The following is a 27,916-nucleotide window of genomic DNA, read 5'->3' on the forward strand; positions in this document are numbered from 1 at the left end:
CGCCGGGGCTTTCCATTGGTGGGGAGTGCGGAGCATGCGCACACGCGCGGGCGCCGGGTTCTGGGGTGCGGGTCCCGGGAGAGCGTGGCGGACAGGTACTTCCGGGCTGCGGGGCGCAGAGCGTGTGGTGCGGAACTGCGGAGCGGGGCGCTGTGCGCCGAGCGGGCGTCGTCGCCGTCTTCCGGTTCCGGCAGCCCTCTTGGCCTCTCAGCTACTGTCTGGCTCTTAGCATTTCACGGTGAACCCGGGATCTTGTACTTTCATCGGGCCCCGGAAGAGCCGCAGGAGCATGCATGAACTGCAACTGGCTCATGCACCAAAGGTCAACTGATTTGGTTTGGGTTTCAGTTTAAATTTGTTCCTTACAAATTGACAGTCATGGCTACGCACTGGCTAGAATGGGAGTGGGAAAATCTTTATGTCCTTTATTTTTTCCTGGTTGTTTCTTGGAGAAGGAATTTGGAGCCTCTTTTCTCCGTGTGCACGTATATGTCCACTTAATAGTGATTCATGTATGGTGTGACTTTAGTGACCTTTAATACTCTGATTACAGATTTTTAACGTTAGGATGTAGTAGCAATCAGGTACCCTCCGATTTTAGTGCGAGTTGTTTCTTTTACCGTTTTTAAAAGAGGAAAGGAAAAGACCCGAGACCTTTCTAAGTGATTCTGTGGCTTCTGGTTTGCTCAGGCCCCTAATGTGTATCAGCCCGTGTCACACATGGGGCTCTGGTCCTATGATGGTGCTGGGACACACATTACCAGAGTACTCACCTGCACTGCTGAAAGACACTTAACTTGCAACACCCAAAAGTATTTGGAAATCACGAGTGCATTTCTGTGTGCAGAATTAACAGTTTTAGTCTTCTTTCACTCCCTGATTTGATTATTTACCTCTTCAGTTCATTTATAATTCGTGTTAAATGTAGAGAAAGCTATTTCATATTATGTGTGGATAGCCTTGATTTTTCTTTTTCTTTTTTTAAGATTGAGGCAGACTAACTTGTGACTATACATTAAACAATATTCCTTTTCCCTTTTCTGGTGTTTAGTCTCACTGGCAGAGTTACAACATCTGCCCTGAGGTGATGAGAAGGTTTTTGTTACTCTACGCGACACAACGGGGCCAGGCAAAGGCTATAGCAGAAGAAATAAGCGAGCAGGCTGTGGCCCACGGGTTTTCTGCAGATCTTCACTGTGTTAGTGAGTCAGAGAAGGTAAGCGCTGTCACTGCTAGCCGGTTTCCCTGTGCTTTGTTCTTGCGAGTATTTGGTTGGGAAGTGATGTTTGTTAAATAACAAAGAAAGCAAAACACACTAGTCAGAAACTTGCTTTATGATCTGTTTTTTAAAATTTCAAAAAAGATTATTTTTCAGAACTGAGGATTGAACTGAGCACCGCACACATTCCGGGCATGCGCTCTGCATTGAGCTGCATTGTGTCTCCAGCCCCCTTTACCTTTTGAAACACAGTTTTCTGGGCTGCCTTTAAACTCACTTTGAAACCCAGGTAGATCTGCCACGTAGCAGGTCAGTTTCCCTGTATAGGCATCTGCCACCATATCTGGTTCAGATTTTTTAAAAAATCTCTGAAACTCCTTGACCTTGGAACTGAAGTGGCCCTGAGAACAAAGAGATAGAGTATTGATGGGTCTGCACAGTGCTTGTCCCACCTCCAGTCCCCTGGTGTTCCCCAGAGAAAGACCTTGCCATTCATTACCAAGTTCCTCCACAGGAAAGACCTGGAATTCTTTTGTGAAATGGAATTTGAGTAGTGGCTGTGGCTCCCAGCAGGCCTGCTCAAGGGGAGGACTGCTTGTCTGTGTTTGGTCTTTCTCTGCCAGAGTTCTTGCATCAGTCAGGGTTGATAAGATCTTACCATTCTACATTCTTTTTTTCAGTTAGTCTGAAGTCTGTTATACTGTTCTGGTAGTTTGCAGCATTTATTAGTACAACATCATAACCACCTAAACAGATAGACTGACTCTTAAATTAAGTTTTTTTGAAAATTTTTTATCTATTTTTATTTTATGTGCATGTTATGCCTGCATATGTGTAAGTGCACCCATATCGTGCAGCACCCACAGAGGGCGTCAGATCCTCAGGAACTGGAGTTACAGACAGTTGTTAGCCTCCATGTGGGTGTTGGGATTTGAACCTGGGTCTTTCGCAACAACAGTGAGTGCTCTTAATCACTGAGGCTATCTCTCCACCCCTTAAATTAAGTTTTTTTTTTAAAGTATTTTATTTATTACTTTTATGTGTACGAGTGCATTGCCTGCATGTATGTAATTGCACTGTGTCATGCAGTGCCTTGGAGGTCAGAGGAGGGCATCAGATTCCCCTGGAACTAGAGTTAAGAAAGCTACCTTGTGGGTGTTGGGATTCAAGTCCCAGACTTCTGTAAGATCAGCTCATGCTCTTAACCACCAAGGTTGCCTCTCCAGCCTCTTAAATTAAGTGTTTAAGAATGGGCCTGAACTCAGAGGACACTAGTTCCCCTAGCTGTCTATTAGAACCCCCTTTCTCCCAGAACTGTGTGACCATATGATGGGTCTCTTGTCTCAATGTGTGCAGATGGAGCTGTCTGTGTCCTCCCCCGTGCCAGTGGAACTGTCCCTGGAACCCTCTCACCCTGTGTCCCATTCCATCCCTCCTACCACCTCCTTAGGCCGCACCCGTAATTTATTCAGAATGGTTTCTCCAGCTTTGGGGAAATACCAAGTTTGGTTCTACCCTTAATCCTCAGACAGGATCTGTCTTCATCTCTAAATTCGCCTTCCTTCATACATGGTCTTCCCAACCTCCACTGTTTCTACTGGGTGGGTGTATGTTAATTCTCAAGCATACCCACATTCATTCATTGTCTTCTGGGGTAGAGTACCAAGTGAGGTTGCCAAGGAGACATCCCCATCAGACTCCAGAGTACCAGGTCATTATATCCAAGAGCTCGTGGATTTTACTGCAGTTAATTAAGTCATTGGTCCAGATTATGTCCATTAGTAAAAGTCATTCCCACAGTAGTGCATGTGGCAAGACTTTATACAGCTACATGTGTGTGCTCGCCATAGCCCTCCCATGAGTTTATACAGCTACATGTGTGTGTTTACCATAGCACTCCCATGAGTTCATACAGATACAAGTGTGTGCTCACCATAGCCCTCCCATGAGTTCAGTCTCCTCTGACCTTTGAGACATCACAGTTTCAGAAGTTGAGCCCATCAGCAGCACGGCTTGTAGAGATTTCACTTGCGGCATTGCCAGCATGACCGTAGGTGGAGTCAGCTCACTCTTCCCCAAAATACCAGTCAGAAGGCTGTCATTCAGCAGTAATGCAGAGTAAATGTGCCACAGCGCTCATGGTGGCCTCTATCTTGAGTCTGTAATGACAGGCAGAGAGTGCCGTAAAGCTAGACTGGTTGGGCTTTGTTCAATTTGACCTCACTAGCAGGGTTGGCAGCCATTTGGCAGGGAGGGGACTGGTGAATGTTTAAATTTAATACCATATTAACCATGCTCTTTGCCGCGCCTGCCTGAGTGGTTTCTCCATTTGCTCATAATGTGAGTAGAAAGCCCTCTGTTTCCTGCTGTGTTACAGTAGTCCTTTTCATGATGAGGTGCTCTGTGAACTCTTTAGAGTTTGACATGCAACTTGTATAGTGTCTTGTAAGCATTTAGTGGCTAGGTAGAGCATTATCTCAAATCCTTATCATATAGGCATGAAAAAGAGGGAAAACAGGTGGTAACCTGGGGATGGAGCACTGGCCACATGAGGCCCTCAGAACCACCACAAAGCAGAATAAAATAGGGCTGGGATGTGGCTCAGTCAAGTGCTTGTTTCAAGTTGCTTGTCTAGCTTCCACAAAGCCTTGGGTTTGATCCTCAGCACTCTATAAACTTTGTGTAGTAGTTTACACTACACTTAAAATAGTGTATGGGGGATGGAGGCAGGAGGCTCACAAGTTCAAGGCCATCCTTGACTGCAAAGTGAATTTGAGGCCAGCTTGAGTTACATGGTACTTTATTTTTTAAAAAAGTGAATTTTTTGAACCCAAATCAGGTTATGTTCATGAGCAGTAGAAGAAAGAACTTTGATAAGAAGTAGGAATGTGTGGTATCAGTTCACCTCTCATAGTATTCTAAGCCCTTGGACATTAAGGAAATGAGGGCCTGGTATGGGCAGGCAGCTGACAGCTGAAGGCATGGTTGCTGTGAGATACTGGGTAGCTTGCTGAACTGGTCAGTTACTGGAAGCATAAGACAGGTAACCAAGCTGATTGTCTTGCCTTGCCGCAGTGTTGGTCACAAACCCTCTGGCACCTGGACCTGACTTCTCTATTCTTATTTTAAGTATGATCTGAAAACTGAATCTGCTCCTCTGGTGGTGGTGGTCTCCACCACAGGCACAGGGGACCCGCCTGACACAGCCCGCAAGTTCGTTAAAGAGATCCAAGACAAGACGCTGCCAGCTGACTTCTTTGCCCACCTGCGATATGGACTGCTGGGTACTGGACTGGACTTTCTGCTTGTAATGTATTCTGCTACACTCAGCTTCAGCTTTAGTAGCTGAGTATAGCTTTCAAAGTCATAAACTGATTAATTACATGGGTCTTTGTATTTTTTACGTATTGTATCTATGAAATATCTATGAATTGTGAGTATAGAAACAATTCTCTAGTTTTCACCCCACAACAACACTCTGTGGACCCCACCTCTGTGTCTTGTGGGGATCTAGGGGTCAAATCCAGAGCTTAGTACAGTAAGGTGAACACTTAACAACACTCCAGCACTCTGCAGATCCTCTCCAGTAGTGTTCTTAGCCAGGATCATTTTCAGAATATTAGTGGTTAGGCCTCACCCCACCTACTTAAAGCCACCTTCTTGAAGGAGCAAGCTCTTGAGATGCTTCAGAGTTGAACTTTCTAGAAAGCCACAAAAGCTGATTCTGATGTGTCTCCTGAGAGCACACCTCCAGGATTGTGGAGTTCAGTCCCCAGCTGCACATAGCACCAGCTGGGGGCAGTCCTAAGAGCTCCTTGTCTTCTACTTGGCCCGTCTCTGGTATTCAGAGGGGCTACGGTGTGCATAGGTAATAAGTTCCTCTACTTACCAGCTCCTTGGTGATTGTGATGTGTATCCCAGGCTCAGAAAACGGGCCTAGGCTTTGTAAAGCAGAGCTTAGACAGTATAAAGGACCTGTATAGACCAGGGAGATGGCTTAGTGGGTGAAGGCTCGTGTTGCCAAGCCTAACGACCTGAGTTCAGTCTCCAGTACCCACATTGTAGAAAAGGAAACTGGATCCCAGAAGTTATCCTCTGACTTCGAAGGTGAACCATGGCACACAGTATGTTTAAAAAAATTATTTTTAATTTAAATGAGGAGCTAGAAGCAAAATATCATACTACAGGGCCTGGAAAGATGGCTCAGTGGTTAAGGCACTGGCTACTCTTCCAGAGGACCCAGGTTGGATTCGCAGCACTCATGGTGGCTAACAGCTGTCTGTAACTCCAGTTCTGTGGGACTCTGACAATGTCTTCTGACCTCCACTGACATTGCATGATACGGGTGCACTTACAAACCTGCAGGCAATACAGTCGTACATATCAAATAATACTAGAGTAAAATATATATTACAGAGGGAGCATGGGTCCATCGTCCCTGTTTGTGTTCTCTGTGATTCATCTCTGAAGACTGTTGGAGAATATCTAGCAAAGATAGACTGCTTTGAGATAGCTACTTAGAAATTTTACTCTAATTTTGGCCATGATCTGATGTATGTTAAACATGTTTAAGAAAGAAGGAAAATATATTTGTATATAGCATTTATAATTTCCTTCAAGATTTTTCAATGTTTGTGTTTTCAAGAGTGAACAAACACTGCTTTGAGAATTTCTTTAAAAATATTTATACAGAACAGATGAAAGCCTAATCCAGCTACTCTACCCAGTGTTGGGCCCATGTATGGCTCTGTAAAGTTCCCACACAGTTGTTGGGAGAAAACCCAGGAATAGTTAAACTGAGAAATTTAAGTTTTCAGTTTTGAAATTTCAACCAGTGTAGGAAACCAGGGTGCCAGGCCCTAGGGTGAGATGAGCCTAAAACCCTTAAGTCCAGGCTGCATTCTCTGCTAAAGGGAGGGGCGCTGAAAACAGCAGCTCTGACAATCCCTGGCTTGCAGAACACTGGTAGGCTGGCAGGAGGAAGCGGCCTGGTCATAAAAGTGCAGGCTCCTTGCTCTGTGGGAAAGCGTCTTGGTCAACAACCCCTAGCTCATCTCCTTGTCCTGAGCAAATAACTCCGCTATCCCTGGCTAAGAGATTAGCCCAGGATAAAGGTTTACTCCTGAGCTAAAAGCTAAAAGTTTATCATGCTTTTAACTCTAAGAAAGAAACATTGTAGCCAATAAATTACCGAATGGGCATTAATAACCTTGAATAAAAGTTTAAGCATCCTTCTGGTGCCAACCAACAGACAATATGTCTGTTTCTTTGTGCCCTAAATCTTTCTATGTGACTGCCATATCCCACGTGACTGCCAGTTCCTTGGGATGTATAAAAACCATCTGAATTTTGTAATAAATGGATTGTATGAAGGAAACCAAGTCCCAGAGTTGTTACTCTGTTGCTGCTCAAGTCTCTCTGTCCAAAGCCAGTAGGTTCCCTGCTGAGCAAAGCAAACCTGAGTCCTGACAAATCAGGAGTGAAGCATTAGTTTTCTCCCCGTGAGAAGTCAGAGTACCTGTGGTTGACCTGACATGGACCAGGCAGCTCTGGTTATCTGCAGGTGTGCCTGGCTGTGCGGGTCTAGGAGTGGCAAATGCTGTTTGGGGCAGATAGGTATTCGAGGCTTTGTGGGTTACATGGCTTCCATCATGTGGATGCTGTGATTCCAGTTACCACAAGAACATGTAAGAACACAGATGTGACCACGTTATAGTGAAACTTTATCTACAGGCATGGTCAGGTTTGATTCGGAGGCTCTAGTTGGCAGACCAATATTCAGGGTCAAAAAAGTAGAAAATAGAGATGCTGTGTTTTTTAAATCATCCTGATCCTTTTCTTCAGATTTCTGTATCAGTCAACTCAGAAATGTTAATATGCAGTCTCGGTTTTGTTTATAAAGCCCCTGTAGCTGATATTTCGTGTCGTACTGTAGAATGTTGTCTGCATACTTGGTTTTACTCAAGAATAAGGAAGTGTGAACCTGTGCTCATTTCTTCCTCTGTAAGGGTGTGGAATAGTGTGTAGACTTTACTGTTCTATAAGCGTTGTATGTATTAGGTGTCTGTTTGGATTCTCCAGGTTTGGGTGACTCAGAATACACATACTTCTGCAATGGAGGGAAAATAATAGATAAACGACTTCAAGAACTTGGAGCCCAACATTTCTATGAAACTGGGCACGCTGATGATTGTGTAGGGTAAGAGCAATGCACTGCTGTTGTTTCGTAAGGTGGAAGTATCTGATGTCACAAAACTTGCTGGCTTTACTTTAGCACTGGCATTCATCTTAGTCACAGAGTTTAACTCTTCAGCTCCAGGACCTAGGCTTGTCAGTTAGCTGGAGCTTGACTTTTTAACGCTTTTTGCTGATGTCTGTGTCTCTGTCTGTCCATCCATCTAGCTGTCGTCCATCTCTTTCTTTGCAGTGTGTGTTAATGGAAACAGCATAGTTAGACAGGCTTACCTCAAAGTGTGAACGTATTTGTGAGTGTTCACTACAGCCTGGACACAGCCCTCTCTTGGAGGAACCTGGCAGCGGAATTGGCAGACTGCTGTTAGCTCATTGTCTGTTCAGATGTCAACTTTGTTTCTTTTTTCCTTTGCTTGCATGCTAGTTTAGAACTTGTGGTAGAGCCTTGGATCACTGGGCTCTGGGCTGCTCTTACGAAGCACTTTCAGACAAGCGGAGAAGAGATGAGTGAGGCTCTCCCACGGCCATCGAATGCCTCTGCGACCGCACATCCTGGGAAGTTGGAGCACATCGAGTCACAAGTTGAGCTTCTAAGATTGGATGATCCAGTAAGGAAGGATGCCGAGGTTTTGGAAGAACATGATGTGAATGGGAGTCAGTCAGGCGATCTGACTGCAGACCTAGAGTCCTCCCTTGTCCACTCAGCACCTCCACTTTCACAGGCCTCTCTGAGCATTCCTGCTTTGCCCCCAGACTATCTGGAGGCTCATCTTCAGTCGTCTCCTGGCCAGGTAAGTGTTCTGTGCTGGGAAATGCCCTTCACTCGTGAGCGTTTGTCTTGTATTTTGTTTGTTTTTTACATCAGAACAGGGGTCAAGAACTACGACCCCTGGGCAGATACAGCATCCTCTGTTGTAAATACTGTTAGTGAACACAGCCGTGCCCATTTGTCTCTGTGGTGTCTCTGACTGCTTGGGCCTTGAACTGCTCACCAGAGGCCCGCAAAGAAGAAAGCATTTGCTATCTGACCCTTCCAGAAAATCCTGGTCCATCTGTGGATTACGGAAGGTTGTGCATTGCAGAAGTCCTTTTCGCCATCCGAGTGAGCCTTCCGTGGTGCCGCTCGCTCTCCTCACTTCCAGTAGCTGAGTTGTTAGCTGGTTCACATTGTCTCCCAGTGCTCGCCGTTCAGGAAGCTCAGCCTCCACAGAACAGAACCTCAGCGTTCTGTCTTGTTCATGCGCTCCTGACCTTGTCCATGCGGACTGCTCTGGGCCCTGCTTTCTTTGGGGTGGACTCCCTTTGTCGTGGGCTGGGGGTATTGTGACTTTAGTTTTGGGCACAACAGCTGGGGCAGGAAATGAGATGCACAGTGGGGGCATGGGTCTCTGGACAGAGGATCCTGCTTCATTTTTGTGAAAAGGAATTCTTGCCCTTGGTGGAAAGCGTGTGTCCATCTCTATAGGTGCAAAGCTATCTGGTTAAATGGTTCTTTCCTGGTCTGAAACAGCCCTTGGCTTTCTTTGCTTTCAGGTTGCAGGAGATGGGGGACACTTGATGAGCAGCTGAGCATGTGGCATTCAGCTTAAAGAGTTATGAACGTGTGCTGCTTGTGTAAAGTGGTGGGACTCCCTGTGGAATTTTCACACGTTTCACAGTACTTTGGCCAAGTCCACCCCTGCCGCCCTCCGTCTCTGCTCTCTCCACTAGTCCCTTTCCATTTCGAAACAGTTCCCTTCTACTCTCCTGCCTTTAAAGAAAATCCAGATTTCTGTGAATGAGAGAGCATGCAGCAGGAGGATGAGCTACATCTGTTTTCCCCCAAGTGACATGATTTCATTCTTCATTGCTATATAGTGCTCCATGGTGCATATATACCAGATTTTCCTTCTTAAAAAATGGTTTTAGTTGGCATGAAGGGATAGTCTTCATTGTGATGATTTTATATGTGTACAGCATTGTACCATCTTCTTAACCCCCGCCCTTCCCTGTCTCTCCCTCTTGCTGATTCTTTCATGCTTTCAAGTCATGTGTACAGCATTGCACTGCCTACCCCCACTCCAGACTCCCTCAGCTCTCATGAGCCCATTTGTACTGTCGTGTCTACACACAACCGCACTCCTGTATCAGCATTCTGTGTTTGAGAGAGAATGTGATATGTGTCTCTTTGTGTCTGGCTTATTTTGTTTAATACTAGGATTTCCCCTTGCAACTGTTCTCCTGCAGATACCAAGATTTCCTGTTTCTTTACAGCTGAGTAAAATGCCATGTGCATACGGACCACATTTCTCTCTGCTGCTGGGCTCCAGGCTGGTTCTGTAGCTTGGCTGTTGACATCAGTGCAGCAGTACAGATGAATGTTCAGGTGTCTCTGCCGGCTTACAGTCTTCGTGGTGTGTTGTCAAGGGTGGTATTGCTGGGCTGGATGGTGTCTCCACTTGAAGGTTTGTGAGAAACTGCATACTGATTTTCCTAGTGACAGTCCCAGCAGCCATGACTAGCCGGTGCTTGAATAACGGTTCTACTACTGTGCAGTCTCGCCACGTTGTTTTCATCCTGGTGGTAGCCGTTCTGATGGGGATGGGGGTAAGGGATCTCAGTGTTGTTTTAATGTGCATTTCTTTTATGGCTCCAGGTGATGAACACGTTCAGGTACTCGTTACTCATTGGTCTGCCGCCTTTGAAAACTGTCTATGCAGTTCACTTCCCCATTTACTGTTTGGGTGATGTTTTGTTTAATTTTTGGAGTTCTTCAGGGATTCTAGATCTCAGTACCCGGCCAGGTACTAGTTGGCAAAGGCCACTCCCATCCCTAGCTGGTTGTCATCCCTCTCTGCTGGTTGTCGCTTTGCTGTGCTGAAGCTCTTTAGTTTTATGTGATCCTGCTTGTCATTTCTTTGTGTTATTTCCTTTTCTCTTGGAATCCTTTTCAAAAAGTTCCTGCCTGTGCCTGTACCCTGAACTGCTTTCCCTGAGCAGTTCAAAGCTTCAGGTCTGTATCAAGGTCTTTGATGTGTTCTCAGTTCATTTTTTGTGCAGAGTAAGAACTAGGGATGTAGTTTGATCTAAAGGTGGACAGCCGGGTTTCCAGTACCATCTGCTAAGAGGCTGTTGGTTATGCACTCTGTCCTACTGGCCTCTTCATCAAAACTCAGGTGGCTGCAGCTGTCTGAGTTTATTTCTGGGTCTTTTACTGTATTCCATTGAGCTGTGTGTCTGTCCTTGGGCCAGCACCATGGTATTTTTGTCTCTGTGGCTCTGTGGCCTGCCTTGAAATGGGGACTATGGTGCGGCCAGCATTGCTCTGGCTTCCTATGAATTTTAGGTTTTTTCTATTTCTGTGAAGAATGTCATTGGAATTTCAATGGTGACTGCATTGATTTTGTAGATCTCCTTTGCTAGCGTATCCATTTTCACAGTATCATCTGCCAATCCCAGTCCCTCTGGGGCCTTTTCAGTGTTTTTCAGTTATAGTGAGGGCTTTCAGCTCTTGTCTGATTTTATTCGTAGGCATTGTATTGTTTTGCCTGTGTTTATTTATGGGAGCTATTGTGAATGGGGTGCTTTCATTAATTTCTTCCTTAGCAAGCTCATTATTGGAGCACACAAAAGCTGCTGGTGTCCTAAAGTCATTTTTATTCATTCCTTAACAGTTTAATAAATGTACATGAGGTGCTTCTCTCAACTCCTTCCCCTCCTCTTCCCGGGTCCCTTCCTCTCCCGCAGATCCTCCTCCTCCCGGGTCCGTTCGTCTCCCGCAGACCCCCTCCGCTTTCAGGTTTGCTCTTGCATACTATTCCACCGGCTGTAATTAGGGTTACTTGCTTGTTCATGGGTGTGGGGTTGTTTACTGGATCATGGGCAACTTACCAGTAGCTACAGCACTGAAGAAATCAACTCCTCCCTCCGTAGACATTAACTGCTAATAGCCCCTTACCCCCCCCCACCCATACAAAATGTTGATGGGCTCAGCTTGTGTGGACAGGGTTCCTGTGCAGTGTGTCATCGTGTTGTGTCGTGTGTGTGTGTGTGTTTGTGTGTTCCTGTGTATCCTTTTTTACGTGAGTGCCAGGGATGGAACTCAGATCCTCATATTTGAATACAAAGCATAAAGTAGCGTGGCGTGGTGGCGCATGCTTTTAGTCCCAGCACTTGGGAGGCAGAGGCAGGCAGGTCTCTGTGAGTTTGAGGCCAGCTTGGTTTACATCGTGAGTTCCAGGCCAGCCAAGGCTACAGGGAGACCCTGTCTCAAAAAGACCAAAGCCTGAGCCATGTCCTCGGATCTGTTAGATCCTGTTGCTGCTTCCCGAGCTTCGGGAGTCTGTTTCAAAGTCATTGCCGTTGCTGTATCTTGAAGTGATTTCTCTATGTTCTCTGCCAGTTTTAGAGTTCCAGGTTTTTGTTTTTTTTTTATTTTTTTTTATTTTTTTAACGAGTATGAGTGTATTGCTGTGTCATGCAGTGCCCTTAGAGGTCAGAAGAAGGTATTGGATCCCCTAGAACTGAAGTTAGGATGATTGTTAGTTGCCCTGTGGGTGCTAGGAATTGAACCCAGGTCCTCTGCAAGAGCCGTCAGTGTGCTTAACCACTGAGTCAACTCTCCAGCCCAGAGTTGCAGGTTTTATACTAAGGTCTTTGAACATTTTGAGTTGAGTTTTCAGAGGTGGAATTCAACATCAGTCTTCTTCGTGCACCTGTCTTTCCCTCAGTTTCCCTCCACTTGGAGCTTTCACTGGAATCCTTTAGCTTTCTGCGTCTTTTCTTTATCAGTTGAACTTGACATCACTTCAGCCGCTCGTCTTTCCAGTGTCTTTCCATGTGGTTCTTGGCCTCTTGATGCTTTTTGCCGTCTGATGCACTGCTGCCTTGTGCTGTGTTTCTGGCTTCCGTCTGTCATCAGTATGGACGGTCTTGTCATCCAGATGGTGTCCAGCTCCAAACTCCCGTTTAGCTTCTTTCTCAGACGGCTCAGCACTGACTGTCGCTGAGTCCCAGGAGTCGGATGATCTCGGCATTGTTGTGTGGGACTGGAGGAACGGAAGCGGGACTGGGCATGAGGAGAGGCCACACTGTGGTGCAGCTCTGCAAGGCCTTCACCTCCCACAGGGTTTCCTCGCACTGACTGAGCAGCTCTTAATAGTTGGCCTGCATTGGGACAAGGGGCTGGTTTCTCATCATCACTGTTTAGGCACTGGACTTGGCTGATTCTGGCAGAAGTGGCTAAGGCAGGGTGGACACTTTGACGCTGTAGGGGTGCTCACGGGACAGCTGGCTGAGAGCCCCATGCCTGATGCATGCAGCTCCTTTGCTGACTGCAGCCCTGGGTCACATACTGAGGCTCCAGGTGTCCAGCCCGGACCTCCTCCCAGCCGTCCATGGAGACAGAGGTGACTGGTGTCATTTGTTATGATGTTTTCTATTTTTTAAGATTTACTTTTATTATTTTTTAAAAAAAATTGTGCATATGTGTATGTCTGTATGTGGGTATGTGCACGAGTGTGGGTGCCCTCAGAGTCCTGAAGAATGAAGCAGAGTGCCTAGAACTAGAGTTAAAGGTGGCTGTAAGCAGCCTGATATGGGTGCTGAGAACTGAACTCAGGTCCTCTGGAAGAGCAGTATTTGCCCTTAACCCGTGAGCCATCCCTCCAGCCATTTTCTATTTTTAAACTTAATAAAATCAACTTAGAAAAGGAATTGGAAGATAGTACTAAGAATTAGTTTTCTTTGTTGATTCCTAAGATCTATTCTCTCCCCTAGGCTACAGAAGTACCTCTGTAGGACTAAATTAGTTAGCAGTAACTAAAATTAAGAATACCCTTCCTCTTGGGCACAGTGGCACACACTTTTAAGCCCAGCACTGGGAAGGCAGAGGCAGGCGTGTCTCTGAGATGGAGGCTAGCCTGGTCCACATAGCACATAGCAAGTTCCAGGCCAGCTGTGGCTACAGGGAGATCCTGTTTCAAAACTTAAAGGAAAGAAAGAATACCTGTCCTACATTAGGCTTACCTGCCGTGTAGTCTAGGCTGCCTGGCCAGCAAGCCCCAGGGATCTGCTTGGCTCTGCCTTCCATCCGCCCCATAGGTGCTGGGGTTACAAATGTTCTGTAGTTGTTTGTAACCTGGGTTCTGAGGTGGAACACTGGGTTTTGTGCTTGCATGTTGCTGACAGCCAGCTTCCCAGCCTGAAAATTGCATTTCATTGTACTTTATTCCATTGTTTCTCAAGGAGGAAAGCCAAGCATCTGTGGCCTCAGTGGATTCAGTTTTTCAAGTTCCAATTTCAAAAGCAGTTCGGCTTACTGCAAGTGATGCCGTCAAAATCACTCTCCTGCTAGAGCTGGACATTTCTGTGAGTTACCGCACTTAATTCTCAGAAGAGTCACGGGGTAAAGACGGGCAGGGCCCGTGTGGTGCTCAGACACTGCATCCAGAGAGGTCTCCGGACACCTGGCTGGTTAGTCTTGGCCCATCGTGCTTTTCCTCACTGCACACCTCTTTCCTTTCCTTCCCCCTTCAGGGAAGAGGTAAGCGAGGAGGGGCTGGAGGAGCAATGGGCTCTGACCAGCTTTTTACCTTCAGGAGGCCCACAGGAGGAAGTGCGGCCCTCAGGTCGGCCAGCCAGGCAGACACAAAGCCCAGACTAGACTGTCAGGGAGGGCTAGCTTCTCAGAGCAGAGTTCGGAGTTCTTGGAGAATCTGGAAAGCATTATGGATTCTCTCTCCAGAAAAGTGATCATATGTTTACCTGCGGTTCCAGGGTGGTAGCGTCATTTCAGCTCCATCTGCCGGCCCCTTCACTTGCTCCCCCTGCCGGATTTTGGGCCCGGGTAGCACTGCCTGAGATCCTGGAGCTCCCACAGGAGGCTGGAGATTGTCAGTGGGTTTTGTCTTCAGAAAAATCAGAGCACTTGAGTTGTGCAAAGCTTCAGCTGAGCTTTCTGAGAGAATAAAGACCTGACAGGCATGTGAGCTGGCGTTTCTATGTCAGTCCTGGTGGAGCGCACACATCACTTTGGTAGCATTCCGCATCATCGTTTGTACCTTGCACACTAGAACGTGCTGAGTTTTCTTCTGATGTTCCACATTTTCCTGATAAGTCTAGTCGTCTCCTCTCAGGGTGTGAGAGCATCTCATCTCCTCCTACATTGCCCCTCCTCAAGAGAAAGGATCCGAATAAGGGAAGGACTTCAGAAACCCGTGTAGATGGCCTTGATGAGCCTTTTCTGGTCATGATATGTTTAATGCATGTGTGTTTAATGCATTCTTATAGGAGGAATTTTTCATTGATTATTAACAAGGTTCCTTACTCTATAGATGGTGAGGAAGGACTCACTTGAATCCTGTGAATAGTTAGTAATAAGAGATAAAACATCAATTAAGAAGTGTTTTTATTTAATTTTTCATGTATCCGTGTGTATGGCACGCATTTTTTTTTAAAAGACAGGGTTTTACTATATAACGTTGACTGGCCTGGAACTCACTGTGTAGATTGGGCTGGCTTCAAATTCAGTGATCCACCTGCCTCTATCGCCTGAATGTTGGGAGCAAAGGCATGTGCTCCCGTGCCCAGCCTCTAATGTCTTTTAGAATAATTTCTAATAAAGGTGTGTTCATTCAGATAATTGGGCTTGTTATTCATTAGGTTCTGTTTTTCAGTTAGAATTAGTTTCTTTTGATTTCCTTTGCCAAGATGGTTCTAATGAAAACCCTACTTTGTTACTTTACAACTTGAACTTTTTAACTCACACAGGTATTTTTTCCTTTTGCTTTGGTTCTTCTCTAGAAAATTGAGTTTTCCTATCAGCCTGGAGATTCCTTCAGTGTGATCTGTCCAAACAGTGCTTCTGAGGTACAGAACCTGCTGCAAAGGCTGCAGCTTGCTGATAAGCAGGAATGCCGCGTCACCGTGAAAGTCAGGGCGGACACGAAGAAGAAAGGTAGGACAGTGCTGGCTGCCCCCAGCTTCCTGAGTGCTGGATGCACAGCTGCTGTGTCCCAGCCATAGGACAACACATGTGCGTGCACAGCCACAGGCGGCAAGGCTGATAGCAGTTTCTCAATGCTTTTCTTAGCTCTGCTTGGCAGCATGTGGAAGAGCTCATGCCAGTTGGACATTGTGGACATGGAAAGGGAGTAGCTGTAGTCCTCGGAGCAGGCACTCAGGACCTTTTAGAAGATCCTGATATGCTTGCTTCTCATACCATATCTTCTTTACTATGTAAAAACGATTATTTTTCTATAATTAAAGGAAGTTGTTTGTTTATTTGTTTATTTATTGGTGTTTTTGGTGTTTTTGAGACAGGGTCTCCCTGTAGCCCCAGCTGACTTGGAATTCACTATGTAGACCAGGCTGGCCTTGAAGAACTCATAGAGATCTGTCTGCCTCTGCCTCCTGAGTGCTGGGATTCTGCCACACCTGGAAGCTGTTTAGTTTTTTAAACTGTTAATATTGTTTGCCTATAATCTTGAACTTGGGTTCAGTCTAAAAGTTTTTTGTCTGAACTTTTTTAACTTCCGAGGCTGATTTTTATCTAGAAGTTCAGTTCGGTGATTTACATTTTCTGAAGGGCACAGGGGAAGGGTCACTCTGACTGTGAGAGAGTCATAGAAAAATGATGGAAAACCTCTTGGTGCCTGGGAATGGAAAGGGTCCAGTGTCAAGGCCTGGGTGCCCAGGACCATGTGTGAAGTCCAGACCACAGCCAGCCATTGAGGGAAGTCCATTCTTGAGAATCAGTCCTCCCAAGACTAGAAACTTCCCCTGTCCCCAGCATAAGCCCAATGCAGAGGCAGAGCCACTGCCATATACAACCTGGGCTCTCAGGAGGGGGATGTGGGCAGTCTGGCCACTCAGAGAAGCTGAAACTACAGCCCAACATCAGGAAGTCCTCCATCCTCTACTCTGCTCCACCAGAGGAGTGTGGAACTGTGGCTCGTGGTTGGGGACCCCAGCTCCAGGCTCATAATTTCAATGATGTTGATTCCTACTGTTTTCCTGTCTTTAAGGCTCTGTCCACATGATTATACTTGTGTTTAAGAAAGCATTTTGGCTTTGTGCAGGAAACAGAGGGAACAGTTATTTGGCGACTTGAATTTCTCAGTAGAGGACATCTGTATTGGAGAAAACCGCTCTTTACTGTTGCTCAAGGAGACAGCTGTAGCCCCAACTGGCCTGAAACTAAAAATGTAGACTAGGCTGGCCTCCATCTCACAGAGATCTGCCTACGTCTGCCTCCTGCATGCTGGGATTAAAAGCGTGCACCATCGTGCCCAGCCCTAAAGTTTTTAAGATAAATTTTTAGTATTATTTATGGGACTGTGTGTGTATCTTTGTGCGTATATGCCACATGGTGTGTAGGTGCCCTCGGAAGCCAGAAGAGAGCGTCAGATCCCCTGGAGCTAGAGATATAGGCAGTTGTGAGCCACCTAGTAAGGATGCAGGCATCCAGGTCCTCCGGTCCTCAGGAAGAGCAGAGAGCTTGCTTAACTGCTGAGCCATCTCTCTAGTCTCTGAAGTTCTCTTTAATTTTAACGGAACGCTGACATCTTTTGCCATCGTGGTGTTTAATTTTAGATGATTGTGCTTTTTATGCCTGGTACAGCTTTTATTTTTCATAAGGTGACTTTTTTCCTGGTATATTTATTTTGGGGATCGTTTAGGTTGATTTTCTGATGAAGTATTGCCACAAATCATTGTGCTTTGATGGTATTGTAATGTCAAGTGTACCACTGACTGTTTTGGTCACTACAGAACATTCTGAAAATGTATTGTTCTTTGTTCCAACCCTCCTCCCTGCTTTCCCTGAGAAGGCGCCACCTTACCCCAGCATGTGCCCGACGGATGTTCTCTCCAGTTCCTTCTCACCTGGTGTCTTGAAATACGAGCACTTCCTAAAAAGGTATTTTTTTCTGTCTCCTGTGAGTAACTTAAACTGTTCAGAACTGTGTATAGGAGTTATTAAATAAGCCTGGTTCCTGCCCCTTTGGAGGCTTAGAAAATACAGTATTCAGAGTGCATCTTTATAACTGCTGTAGAAGTATTTTCTTCGTCTTGTTTTCACCCGGCATTAACTCCCCAGTTCAGTAAGCAGGGATGCACCCGCTCCATCGCTTTTCCTTTCTCTGGTGATGGAAGCTTACTTATGCAAGTTCAGGGTCTTCGTCCTCCGTCCACCACCTCCTGTGTCACTGGAGCTCTCTTCTGCGGTGCTGCATAGTTCCTCCTGGGTGGGAAGGATCCTTGAGGAAGTAGAGGGTTTGGACAGGTTGCAGGGTTAGCTGAGTGCCTAGGTACAGTGCTCCACTAGAGGTCAGCGCTGGGTCAGGAACTGCATTTGTAAAACACTTGCAGCCGAATTTTCCCAGCATTGCCCTTATGGACTCTGTAGAGCTTCCTAAGCTGCTTGGCTAGGCGAGCTCCTGTGTGGGTGGGTGGAGTGCTGCCTTGGCTCATCCTCTCCCCACCGCTGTTTGTGGCCTGCTGTTTTAATGTGTCTTTGGGAAGCAGACCACTGCAGAGAAAGGCCAAGTCCTATACACAGAACTTTTGATTAAGTTTAATAAATTGTTTTGGTTTAACTTTCTTAAGTTCTGCAAATTATATATATTTTCCCCACTAACAAAAATAATATGCTGATTGTAAGAACTGTGAGGGTGGATGTAACATAAGAAATGGGTATCTTTTATAATCAAACCCTCAGTGTAATTATGGAATTTAGTACTATTAGGTGCTATTCCATAACTTGTCTTTTTAATTTGAAAAAAAATCAAGTCTGCATATTTCAATGAAAAGATTTAAGGTACTTTTAATGGATGCACCACAATTTGTTGATTTGATCATAGACGTCTGGATTGTTCCTACATTTTATATGGAAAAAGTGTCTAGACTGACATTCTTGCACTGTGTTAGATCTTTACATACTTGTTTGCCATACTTTTGTGAAATAGATTCATCCTTAGAGTAGAATTGGTATTTAAAATTTTTGTTTTATTTTATTTTTATTTATTTTTTGGTCTTTTTGAGACAGGGTCTCCCTGTACCCCCAGCTGTCCTGACTAGTTTCCATTTGAAAACTATTCAGAGATCCGCCTGCCTCTGCCTCCCAAGTGGTGGGACTACGTTTTATTTATTTTTTGGTCTTTTTGAGACAGGGTCTCCCTGTACCCCCAGCTGTCCTGGAACTCACTACGTAGACCAGGCTGGCCTTGAACTCACAGAGATCCGCCTGCCTCTGCCTCCTGAGTGCTGGGATTAAAGGCGTGCATTACCACGCCTGCCTGTTTTCATATTATGTGTATTAAGTATTTTGCCTAAATGTGTGTACATGTCATGCAGTACCCACAGAGGCCAAAAGAGGGCGTTAGATTCCCTGGAACTGAAGTTATAGGCAGGTGCTAGGAATCGAACCCGGGTCCTCTGCAAGAGCAGCTAGCTCCTAATCCCTGAACCACCTCTCCACCCCCTAGAATTGGTATTTTAAACAATTTGCTTTAAATTTTTTAAATTTATTTTTTATTTATATGAATGTATTGTCTGTGTATGTAAGTGTGTGTATGTCATGCAGTGCCCGCGGAGGTCAGAAGAGGGCGTTGGCTCCTCTGGAACTGGAGTTACAGGTGGTTGTTAGCTGCCATGGGGTATTGGGAATCGAAACTCAATCCTCTATAAGAGCAGCCAGTGTTTTTAACTGCTGGGCCATCTCTCAGCCCAACAATTTACACTTTAAAGTACTGCAGGATTTGTTTGCCATTGAAGCTTTTTCTCCTAGAGCAGTGCAGTGTTTTCTATTTTAGGATTTTAGAGTTTCTGCAGTTCCCAAAAGTAGAAAGTTTTCTGCGGTTCCAAAATAAAACTTATTTTTAAAGATGTAGAATCACTGTTTTCTCCTATAATTAGAAGTGGTTATTGGCGGATTGTTAATGGTGAGCTGTCTCACTGATCCATGCAAACATAGGCGTCCCCTGAGGTCTCCCAGTGCTTACCTACACGTCTTACCTTTCCTGCTTTCACGTGGCCGTCTTCAGCTCGGCCTGCTCCCTGGGAAGCCTTGGATCTATCTGGTAGCCCCTTAGTCCTGTGTGTGCTTTGTGCAAGCATTCTACCAACTGAGCTATATCCCCAACCTTGAGATAAAATCCTGGGCTAGGAGATTATGAGATCATACTAGTACAGCAGGTGTGTAGCTGGAGACCATGCCTGGGATGGATGGACTAGGCTGTGGAGGGTGAAGAGAAAGTGAACAAGCACAGGACGGAAAAATGAAGTTTCTTTTGGCAGCCAACTCTAATCAAAAGGTAAATAGAGCTCCGTTTTCCTGTGACACCCCAACGGCTCCGCCCTTTCCCTTTGTGGTTACAGGCAGCAGACTGTAGCTGAATACACTGTGCACTTGTTTTGTTTGGCTTTGTTTTTTCTTTGCAGTGTGGTACTGAGCCTAGCACTCCCAATTACTGGGCAAGTGCTCAGCTAGTGCGCTCTGCCTGGGAGGCCCCTGGCTGACTGCTCTTAACACTGCTGACCACACAGCAGGTGATCATTGGCCTCCTTTTTGCAGGCGTTTTTGCGAGCGCTCGTGGACTGTACCAGCGATGCTGCAGAGAGGCGGAGGCTGCAGGAGCTGTGCAGTAAGCAAGGGGCAGCTGATTACAACCGATTCATCCGCGACGCCGGTGCCTGCCTGCTGGACCTGCTTTTCGCCTTCCCGTCCTGTCAGCCACCACTCAGCCTGCTGCTCCGTGAGTAGTCCATTTCAGACACCTTGGTCCTTCATGCAGCTAGTGAGACTCTTCAGGAAGGAAGCTTCTGCTCCAAGTCCAACAGATGTAGTGACGGTGCACCTAAGTGAGTGGTGTTGGCTAGTAGCCTGTCCTGTGTCTGTCTCAGGTTACAGTGATATCTGAGCTGCCTTTTGGAAGCCAGAGCCGTCGTCTTCCAAACCCAGTTTCCTCATTTTTTCCCTTCTATCAATGTCACTATCATTTTCTCCGTTAACAAAGCCAATTGTGATTTTTTTTTTTTAATTTAGGATTTGGCATCTTTTCTATTTTATTTTCTTTCATGAGGTCATTTAGCTAAAATTTTATCTAACAGTGAATATTCAGAGGAAAAGAACTTTATCAGAGCCAATCAGTATCTGCTGTGACTGGATGAAGTATGTGCTGTTCAGAACGCAGACGGACTTCCATGCAGGCCTGTGCGGGGTCACATGTACTGTGTAGAAGATGGGGATTGGATCCCCTGAAACAATTGTTAGCTGCGATGTGGGTGCTGGGAACTGAACCTGGGTCCTGTGCAAAAGTAGTCAGCACTCTTAACTGCTGAGGCATCATCTCTCCAGCCCCCCAAAACTGGGTTTCTGAATAATTTGCCTTAAGGAAGTCTGCTACCATACACACGTTTTAATTAGTTATTTAAATGAAAGAAGGAAAAGTGTTTTATGGTCCTCATTGTTTCCTGTACTAGTCTTTAATGCTTTTGAGGCCTTGACTTTATTTCATCCGAACACTCTATACTCTCCTCCTTAGATGGTTACCTGTGCACATAAAAGTTATTATGAATATTGTAAATAAGTAAACAGGAATTAAACATAGGCCTTGATTTTCTTAAAATCTTCTTAAATTTTTCTATTTTTCCCCCTTTTCAATAGGAGCAAATTAAAAATTGCTTTTTTTATTTTCAGAACATCTTCCTAAGCTCCAACCAAGACCATATTCATGTGCAAGGTATTAATATTAGTATTGATTGATATATGTGTAGCATCTTTTCTTTAAAATCTTGTGAAACCCAAACTTTCATGTCCTTAGTGGCTGACCATTTGATGGGAGCTTACTGCTCTGTGGAGGAGAGCGCTAGGCGTGCTGAGATGCAACCAGCCATAGGACTTGCGGAGTTCAGTCTAAGACTTGAGCAGCCCCCGCCATCTAGCCATTCCCATTTAAGGTGGTGGGCTCAAGTCCTTCTCTTTCCCTGCGCAGCCGAGGGCGGGAAGGGAGAGAGCCAAGGAGCTGGACTGTGGAACAAGCAGTGAGTGAAGCCAAGGAGGTCAGCTGTGGGTCACGCAGCCTCTGCTGCTCCCGGCTGCTTTGCCGTCCTTTGTGCTGGTGGGACAGGCCGCTGTGCTGGAGAGTGAGTTCACCCTGGATTGCTTACATTGTTCAGCGTGTAAAACAACACATGTTGGGGTGTTGTCCAGGTAGCTCTTGAAGATGGCTCTGAATTTTCAGCTATTTTCACAGCTGTCAAATTTTATCAACTTAATACCTGTGATGTTTGTTGGGATTTGTCTTGTCATTTACGTAGTAGCGTGTCTATAAATACAGGGTGGGTGAGTTGTGAAGGAAGAGCTTCAGGGCATCTTGTCTAGTGTGGAAGACAAATGAACCTGGAAACTTGCCAGACGATCTCACTAGAGGGAGAGCAGGGGTTAAGTAAGATTGCTCTTCTCTCAGAGGAGAGGCAAGAACCTGCTCCCCCAGCTCAGTAAGAAAACATCGGTTCACCCCGTGTATTAGTCCTGAGGTAGGTCCCAGTCTTACCTGTGTGTCTTTGCAGCTCAAGTTTATTTCATCCAGACAAGCTTCATTTCGTTTTCAACGTGGTGGAGTTTCCCTCGGTCCTGCGGAAGGGCGTGTGCACGGGCTGGCTAGCCTCACTGGCTGCCCCACTTCTTCAGCCAGACTTGGAAGCCCCTTGTGGAGACAGCGGAGTGGACCTGGCTCCCAGGGTACCAAGCAGCATGCGGTTTGAGCCTTGTTAGCAGTATGAGTATTTTAGAAACACTGCACTTGAATTTTAAAATCGCAAAAATTCATCAGTCTGTCCTATTTGTACAAAAAAAATATCTTTTCTGTACTGTGCCTTGGTAGATGAGCCTACAGAGGGTCATGATAAGCCCAGGGTGACATTTATAGTGTTGTCTCAAGTAGTGTGTCTTCTCACTGTGTCATTTTAAAACACTTTAAAATTATTCTTAAAAATTGATTCTTTGAAGTTGAGCATGGTGGTAGTGCATGCCCTTAATCTCAGCACTCAGGAGGCAGAGGCAGGCGGATCTGTGAAATGGAGGCCAGCCTGGTCTACATAGTGACTTCCAGGCCAGCAGGGGCTACAAGAGACCCTATCTCAAAAAACAAAAAGAAAACCAAAAATGTATTCCTTGGAAGTTTCATATGCGTAATACAGTGTGTCTTGATCGTATTCTCCCTTTGCTCACCTCCAGCGCCCCTTAGGATCCCCATTCAGTCCTGTCCATATGCTCGTGGGTTTGGGGTCATCCACTGGGGAACAGAAAGCGGCCAGTGCCCACATCCTCCAGCAGCCAGCAGCTGCCCACCGGCACTCATTTCTGACCTTCGTCAGTAGCTGCTTTCCTGCTCCCTTTGCAGCACGCTCTTTCAGCTCTCACATGAAGCCTGAGGCAGATAGAAACACTTCTCCATGCAGATAGGAAGTAGTCTACCAGGGGAGGCATCGTGGCTTCAGGGAGAGCTGACGCTGCTCTCCAGTTAGGGCACTTCTTAGGAACTCGCGGTGTAGTGTCCTCACTGGAGTCTGGGTGTGCGCTTTTGTGTGCTTATCTAAGTGTTATGTGGAACTCACCAGCCGCTTCTGTGTTCCAGATCTCCATCTCTCCTCGAGCAACAAATTCTTTCCGCTTACCAGATGACCCTTCGGTCCCCATCATAATGGTGGGGCCAGGAACGGGCGTGGCGCCCTTCCTCGGCTTCCTTCAGCACAGGTGCGTTAGCCTTGGCCGGTGGGGAAACAACCTCCTTTCAGCCCAGGTGCAAGTACAGCCGTCCGTTTCAGTTCTGTAGTTTGTAGAATAATTGGATGTCAGGTGTTAAATTTTTACTTGAAATGGTTACTGCCAAGTGCAGGCTGTGAAGCGCCTCGCCACTGAGGGCACAGCGGGCAGCAGTTCCAGGCGCCTCCTCCTCGCCCAGCCCCCCCCACCGGGGGCCTCCCGCGATGACTTGTGCACACCTTGCAGTGAGGGGATGCCGCCGTCTCCCTGTTCTTCTGCTGGACCGAGTTCCCGTTGCACTAAAAGGCTCAGCTAATCCAGACATAATTTCAGAAAATAATATTACTAGGTAGAACAGTATCAGAAAAGAGTTATCTGGTATAAAACAAATGAATCCGGCTTATCAGGTGTTCAGATGGTGACCATAGTAGCCTGTCCAGTGGTAGTGAAATACCCAAGATGATCCCCTTAGAGAGAGAAAAGGGTTCTTTGCTCATATTCCACGGTCCATTGGCTGCTTTGCTTTGGCCTTATGCTAAGACAACCCTGCTGGAATGTGTGGTGAAGCAAATCAGTCGCCTCATGGCCAGGACCCAGAGAGGAAGAGGAAGGGGCCGGGGTTCTGTGATCTCCTTTGGGCACCATACTCAGTGACCTAAAGACTGTCCAATAAGCTCCACCTCTTAAAGGTCCCACCCCGCCCTGGAGCCCTCCCGGGGAGCAAGCCTGCAGCATATGAACAGAGACAGGGAGTGTCCTGACCAGGCTGGAGCGTGGTTCCGTGGTTAAGTGGTGTGAGCAAGATCCCGCATCGGTGGCGGAAAATCAGAACCTCCCACTAGCCAGTGTTGACATTCCGAGTGATGGAACTTCGAACAGTTGCAGAGATGGATTTTATAGCCCTGTTGTTGATACTTCCTGATAAAAGAGATATATTGTGTGATCCTTGTACCAGGTGTCTAAATTTCCTTTATATCTTAGAGAGAAACTTCAAGAACAACACCCGCATGGAAATTTTGGAGCAATGTGGCTGTTTTTTGGCTGCAGACACAAGGACAGAGACTATTTGTTCAGGTAGAGAACTCTTCTGTGATACTCAGCAGTGAGTGGACCCTTAGAATATCCAGGCTTTGCCATCACTACTCCACCTCCTCCCCGTGACCATGACCTGTTATGTTACAGAGAAGAGCTCAAACGGTTCCTCAAGCATGGGATCCTGACTCACCTGAAGGTCTCCTTCTCCAGAGACATCCCTCAGGGGGAGGAAGAGGCCCCAGCAAAGTATGTGCAGGACAACCTCCGGCTTCACAGCCAGCAGGTGTGCAGGATCCTCCTTCAGGAGAACGGCTCCATCTACGTGTGTGGGTATGTGGCGGGACAGGACCGAGCCCTGTGTGCTGTAAAGGAAGCAGCAGACTGAGGGACCAGTAGTCTGAATGGCAGGCATTGGGTCTTCACATACATCATACATAGACCAGTTCTAGGATAGTTTCAGCACATTTAGTAACCGAGATGTCATTAGCAGTGGTGAGTGTCGATCCAGCATTGGGGAGTGCTTTGTTCCCGCATCTGAAACTTCATGTTGAGACCTTAGTCACTTACGTGGAGCTGTCAGGAGAGATTTTACTGTGTAGAAGAATTTGTGATTTGCACCACTGAGCCAGCAAACGGGGAGGAAGTATTGGTGTGACCTGAGAACATAGTCCTTTTTCTCCAAGGCAGAATTTAAGGTGTCAGGTTGGCATAAGACCTGAGTCATTGTTGTGTGACTACTTTTTATCTACTTTCTGTGGTAGTTTGTCACAGAAACCCAGAGTGTCGTGCAGGAAAGAAAATCTTTAGAGACGTGCCTATAAAAATTTCAGCTGCATGAAAGGAATTTTTGGGAGAAAGAAAACATTTTACTTTCCTCCTAACACGCACTTGTTTGCCATGCTCAGTCAGCTACACACGCTCTGTGTTTAACATGGTGCAGGAGGTGAGGCTGGACACAGCTAGCGATTCTCCTATTTCCCGTGGACAGGGCGCTCTACTTTTGCCCTCTCGCTTTGTTATTTAAAGCTGGGTTGGCTGCCAAGTTCTTTCACGACTCATTAATAGGTTAAACATCACTGTGCATCCTGTTGGTTTATGGTACCATTCAGCTTTTGTTGAAGTTTTGGATGTTTGTGTTCATAGAGGGCAGAGCCGTCCGTGTAGAATTCAGGCTCAGGTGTCACACACACATGTACATAAGTTAATCCCCCCCCCCCCGGGTCCAGTGCCTGGTGGAGAGCGTGGAGAGTATCACAGGTGTCTGAGCTCCCAGTGCTTCTCTGCGGACAGCTCACCCCAGTCACTGGCCTTCACATCCATAGAGGGGGTTAGAGAGCATTAGTCCTGTGCTCAGAGACAAAGAAAACTCAGCATGAACTTAGCAGTGACGAGTGGAGCAGGCAGGCAGGAGCAGAGGGCACTGAGCGGGCAGCCACTGAGGGAGGCGTGAACCTTTGCAAAGCCAAGGGATCTTCCCAGGTAGGAGGCCTGGATCTAGTGAGCTAAAGGCCGAGAGGAGCTGGAGGTGTGATGCAGTGGCAGCCTGTGGCAATAGGGCAGTGTGTGGAGAAGGAGGCTCTGGAGGGGCTGGGGGTGATGAGCAAGATGAGATGGCCACTCAGACTCTGCTTAAGGATGTACTGTGACAGGACAGGCGGATGCAGGCCTGTCTGCAGTTTCCTTCATTCGCATGTTGGGGTGTCTGCTGAGTGCTCTGGCACTGTTCAGCATCAGGAGAGAGAAGTGAGATACATTCCTGACCTCAGACAGACAACTGTGCTGGGAGGGACAGTGCTTGGCACAGGAGGAACCTCAGGGACCTGGACAGGAGGGCGAAGGCGTCTCCCCACCTTCAGTGCCAGAGCTAAGGCCTGGAAAAGCACTTGATGCAGGCCTCCGTGACAGGGTCTGTCACGGTGTGTACACGAAGGCTCAGGACTGTGAGGGCACAGGTCCTGTGTGCTGCCAGGGAAAGGGAAGGGCCAGGCGAGAAGCTGGAGCAGAGCCTTCTCGTGTGGCCAGGCTGCAGGCTGCTCTCGGGATGTTGGGGCCTAGGGAGGGTTTGAGCCACGGAACCATGTGTCAGCTGTGTCTGGAAATGGTCACAGTGGGTGAAGTGAGGCGGGAAGCCTGTGGGAAGTGTTCTGAGAAAACGAAGATGGCAGGTCAGGGGAGCCAGGTGTGCAAAGCAAGGCAGGTTTGGTCAAAACATTCCTGTTTCGTGAAGTTTGCTGTTTTGTTTTCTAGAGATGCCAAGAATATGGCCAGGGATGTGAATGACACCCTGGTGGAAATCATGAGCAGAGAGGCTGGAGTTGACAGACTGGAAGCAATGAAAACGCTGGCTTCTCTAAAACAGGAACGACGCTATCTGCAGGATATTTGGTCATAAAACCAAATACTAAAAGACAGTTTTACTGAAAGGATGATAAATTTTTTTAAAACATCTCTTGAGAGCGGTTGGGCAGGGAACAGCATAGCAAACCTCCTGGTGCCATTTCACATGCCTCTGACCTACCCCATCCCTGTCTGCAGCCCTCATCCAGCACTGTGGGCTCCCTAGGAGGACAGGCTCCCCAGGGGGACAGGGCAATCACTGCTGCTTACCCGTGTCCTTGCACATCATGGAAAATCTGTAAAAGTAACTTATCTTTCTGTGATGTACACTCAGAATATTCATATGGATATATTTAAATTATACATGTAAAGCATAATTTTTGCATGTTCATGTAAGATTCAATGCGATTTATTATCAGTTATATTTCTGGTATATTGTCATTGTAAGGTAATCTTTATAAGGATTTTGTGCTACTAGAAATGTATTTTGAAATTCTACTCTATTTTTATCACAAATATTTTTAATATCACAGTTTACTCAGTTTACAGAAGACATCATGTATATGTTTTAGTCATGTTCCAGTGTTTTTCCTCAAAGATTTTCATTTCTGCGCCCATTGATTTTATTTATTTATTTTTTTGGTCTTTTTGAGACAGGGTCTCCCTGTGGCCCTAGCTGTCCTGGAACTCACTGTGTAGAGCAGGCTGGACTTGAACTCACAGACATCCGCCTGCCTCTGGCCTCCTGAGTGCTGGGATTAAAGGTGTGCGCCACCATGCCTGGCCTGTTGATGTATTTTTTTTAAGTTTTCTCAAATAATTTATTTGACTTCGGTGGTAGCAGGCAAATTGATCGTAGCTATAAAATACTGACTTCACTGAGTCAGATTTCAGGTACAAGTTCTCTCTTGAAAGTTGGGAAGGTAGAAAAGTGGGTAGAGGGCTCTGCGTTTGCTGCTTGCGGCTGACACCTGACCTGACAAAGCCTGGTATGCTGTGGCTCAGAGCTCAGTGCACAGTGGTCATGGTGGGGAAGCCATGGCTGCAGGAGCTGGAAGCAGCTTGTCATGTGACATCCCAGTCAGGTGGTGGGGTGGGGAGGAGTGCTCAGCTGGCTTCCTCTTGATGCAGTCCAGGACCCCGGCCCTTTAGTTAACCTAATGTAGATAGCCCCTCAGACATGCCAGAAATGTGTCTCCAGGTGATTCTGGGTCCTGTCAAGGTGACAGTCAGCGTAAGCCATCACAGGTACAATAAACCTTTCTACTAAATCTAGTATAGTGTCTCATTGAATAGTTTGACAGTTAAAAAACAAATCTCTACCTGTCAAAGTCATTTTGAGAAAGAAAGATCTGAAGAAGAAATAAAAGTCTCAAGATGTGATGAGG

At 46.4% G+C, this 27,916-nt stretch overlaps 1 protein-coding gene across 3 annotated transcripts; it reads left to right on the forward strand.

Annotated features, from left to right (window-relative positions):
* Positions 1-28: 28 nt before the first annotated feature.
* Mtrr (5-methyltetrahydrofolate-homocysteine methyltransferase reductase) lies at positions 29-27,916 on the forward strand. Of its 3 annotated transcripts, none has more exons than XM_017798559.2 (15): positions 29-95; positions 1,052-1,216; positions 4,350-4,503; positions 7,301-7,418; positions 7,836-8,202; positions 13,637-13,759; positions 15,194-15,347; positions 17,221-17,309; positions 19,965-20,145; positions 21,090-21,132; positions 21,962-22,133; positions 23,029-23,147; positions 24,138-24,230; positions 24,339-24,521; positions 26,439-27,916. In XM_017798559.2, exons 2-15 carry the CDS (start codon positions 1,088-1,090, stop codon positions 26,581-26,583), a joined length of 2,070 nt encoding a protein of 689 aa, XP_017654048.1. In that variant the 5' UTR covers positions 29-95; positions 1,052-1,087; the 3' UTR covers positions 26,584-27,916. The 3 variants fall into 3 exon arrangements, with proteins under 3 accessions (XP_017654048.1, XP_008832804.1, XP_008832805.1); XM_008834582.3 differs by lacking the exon at positions 29-95 and adding an exon at positions 104-322; XM_008834583.3 differs by lacking the exon at positions 29-95 and adding an exon at positions 104-322 and having other exon boundaries at positions 24,402-24,521.

This window comes from Nannospalax galili, unplaced genomic scaffold (genome assembly GCF_000622305.1).
Source record: "Nannospalax galili isolate Female #2095 unplaced genomic scaffold, S.galili_v1.0 scaffold197, whole genome shotgun sequence".
In the NCBI taxonomy this organism is placed as follows: domain Eukaryota; kingdom Metazoa; phylum Chordata; class Mammalia; order Rodentia; family Spalacidae; genus Nannospalax; species Nannospalax galili.

Bases quoted from the DNA above. Each gene is read 5' to 3' on its own strand.
- Mtrr (XM_008834582.3), top strand. From the start codon at position 290: ATGCATGAACTGCAACTGGCTCATGCACCAAAG. The intron at 8,203-13,636 runs GTAAGTGTTCTG...TTGTTTCTCAAG, and splicing joins TTCAGTCGTCTCCTGGCCAG to GAGGAAAGCCAAGCATCTGT. The intron at 24,522-26,438 runs GTATGTGGCGGG...TTTGTTTTCTAG, and splicing joins GGCTCCATCTACGTGTGTGG to AGATGCCAAGAATATGGCCA.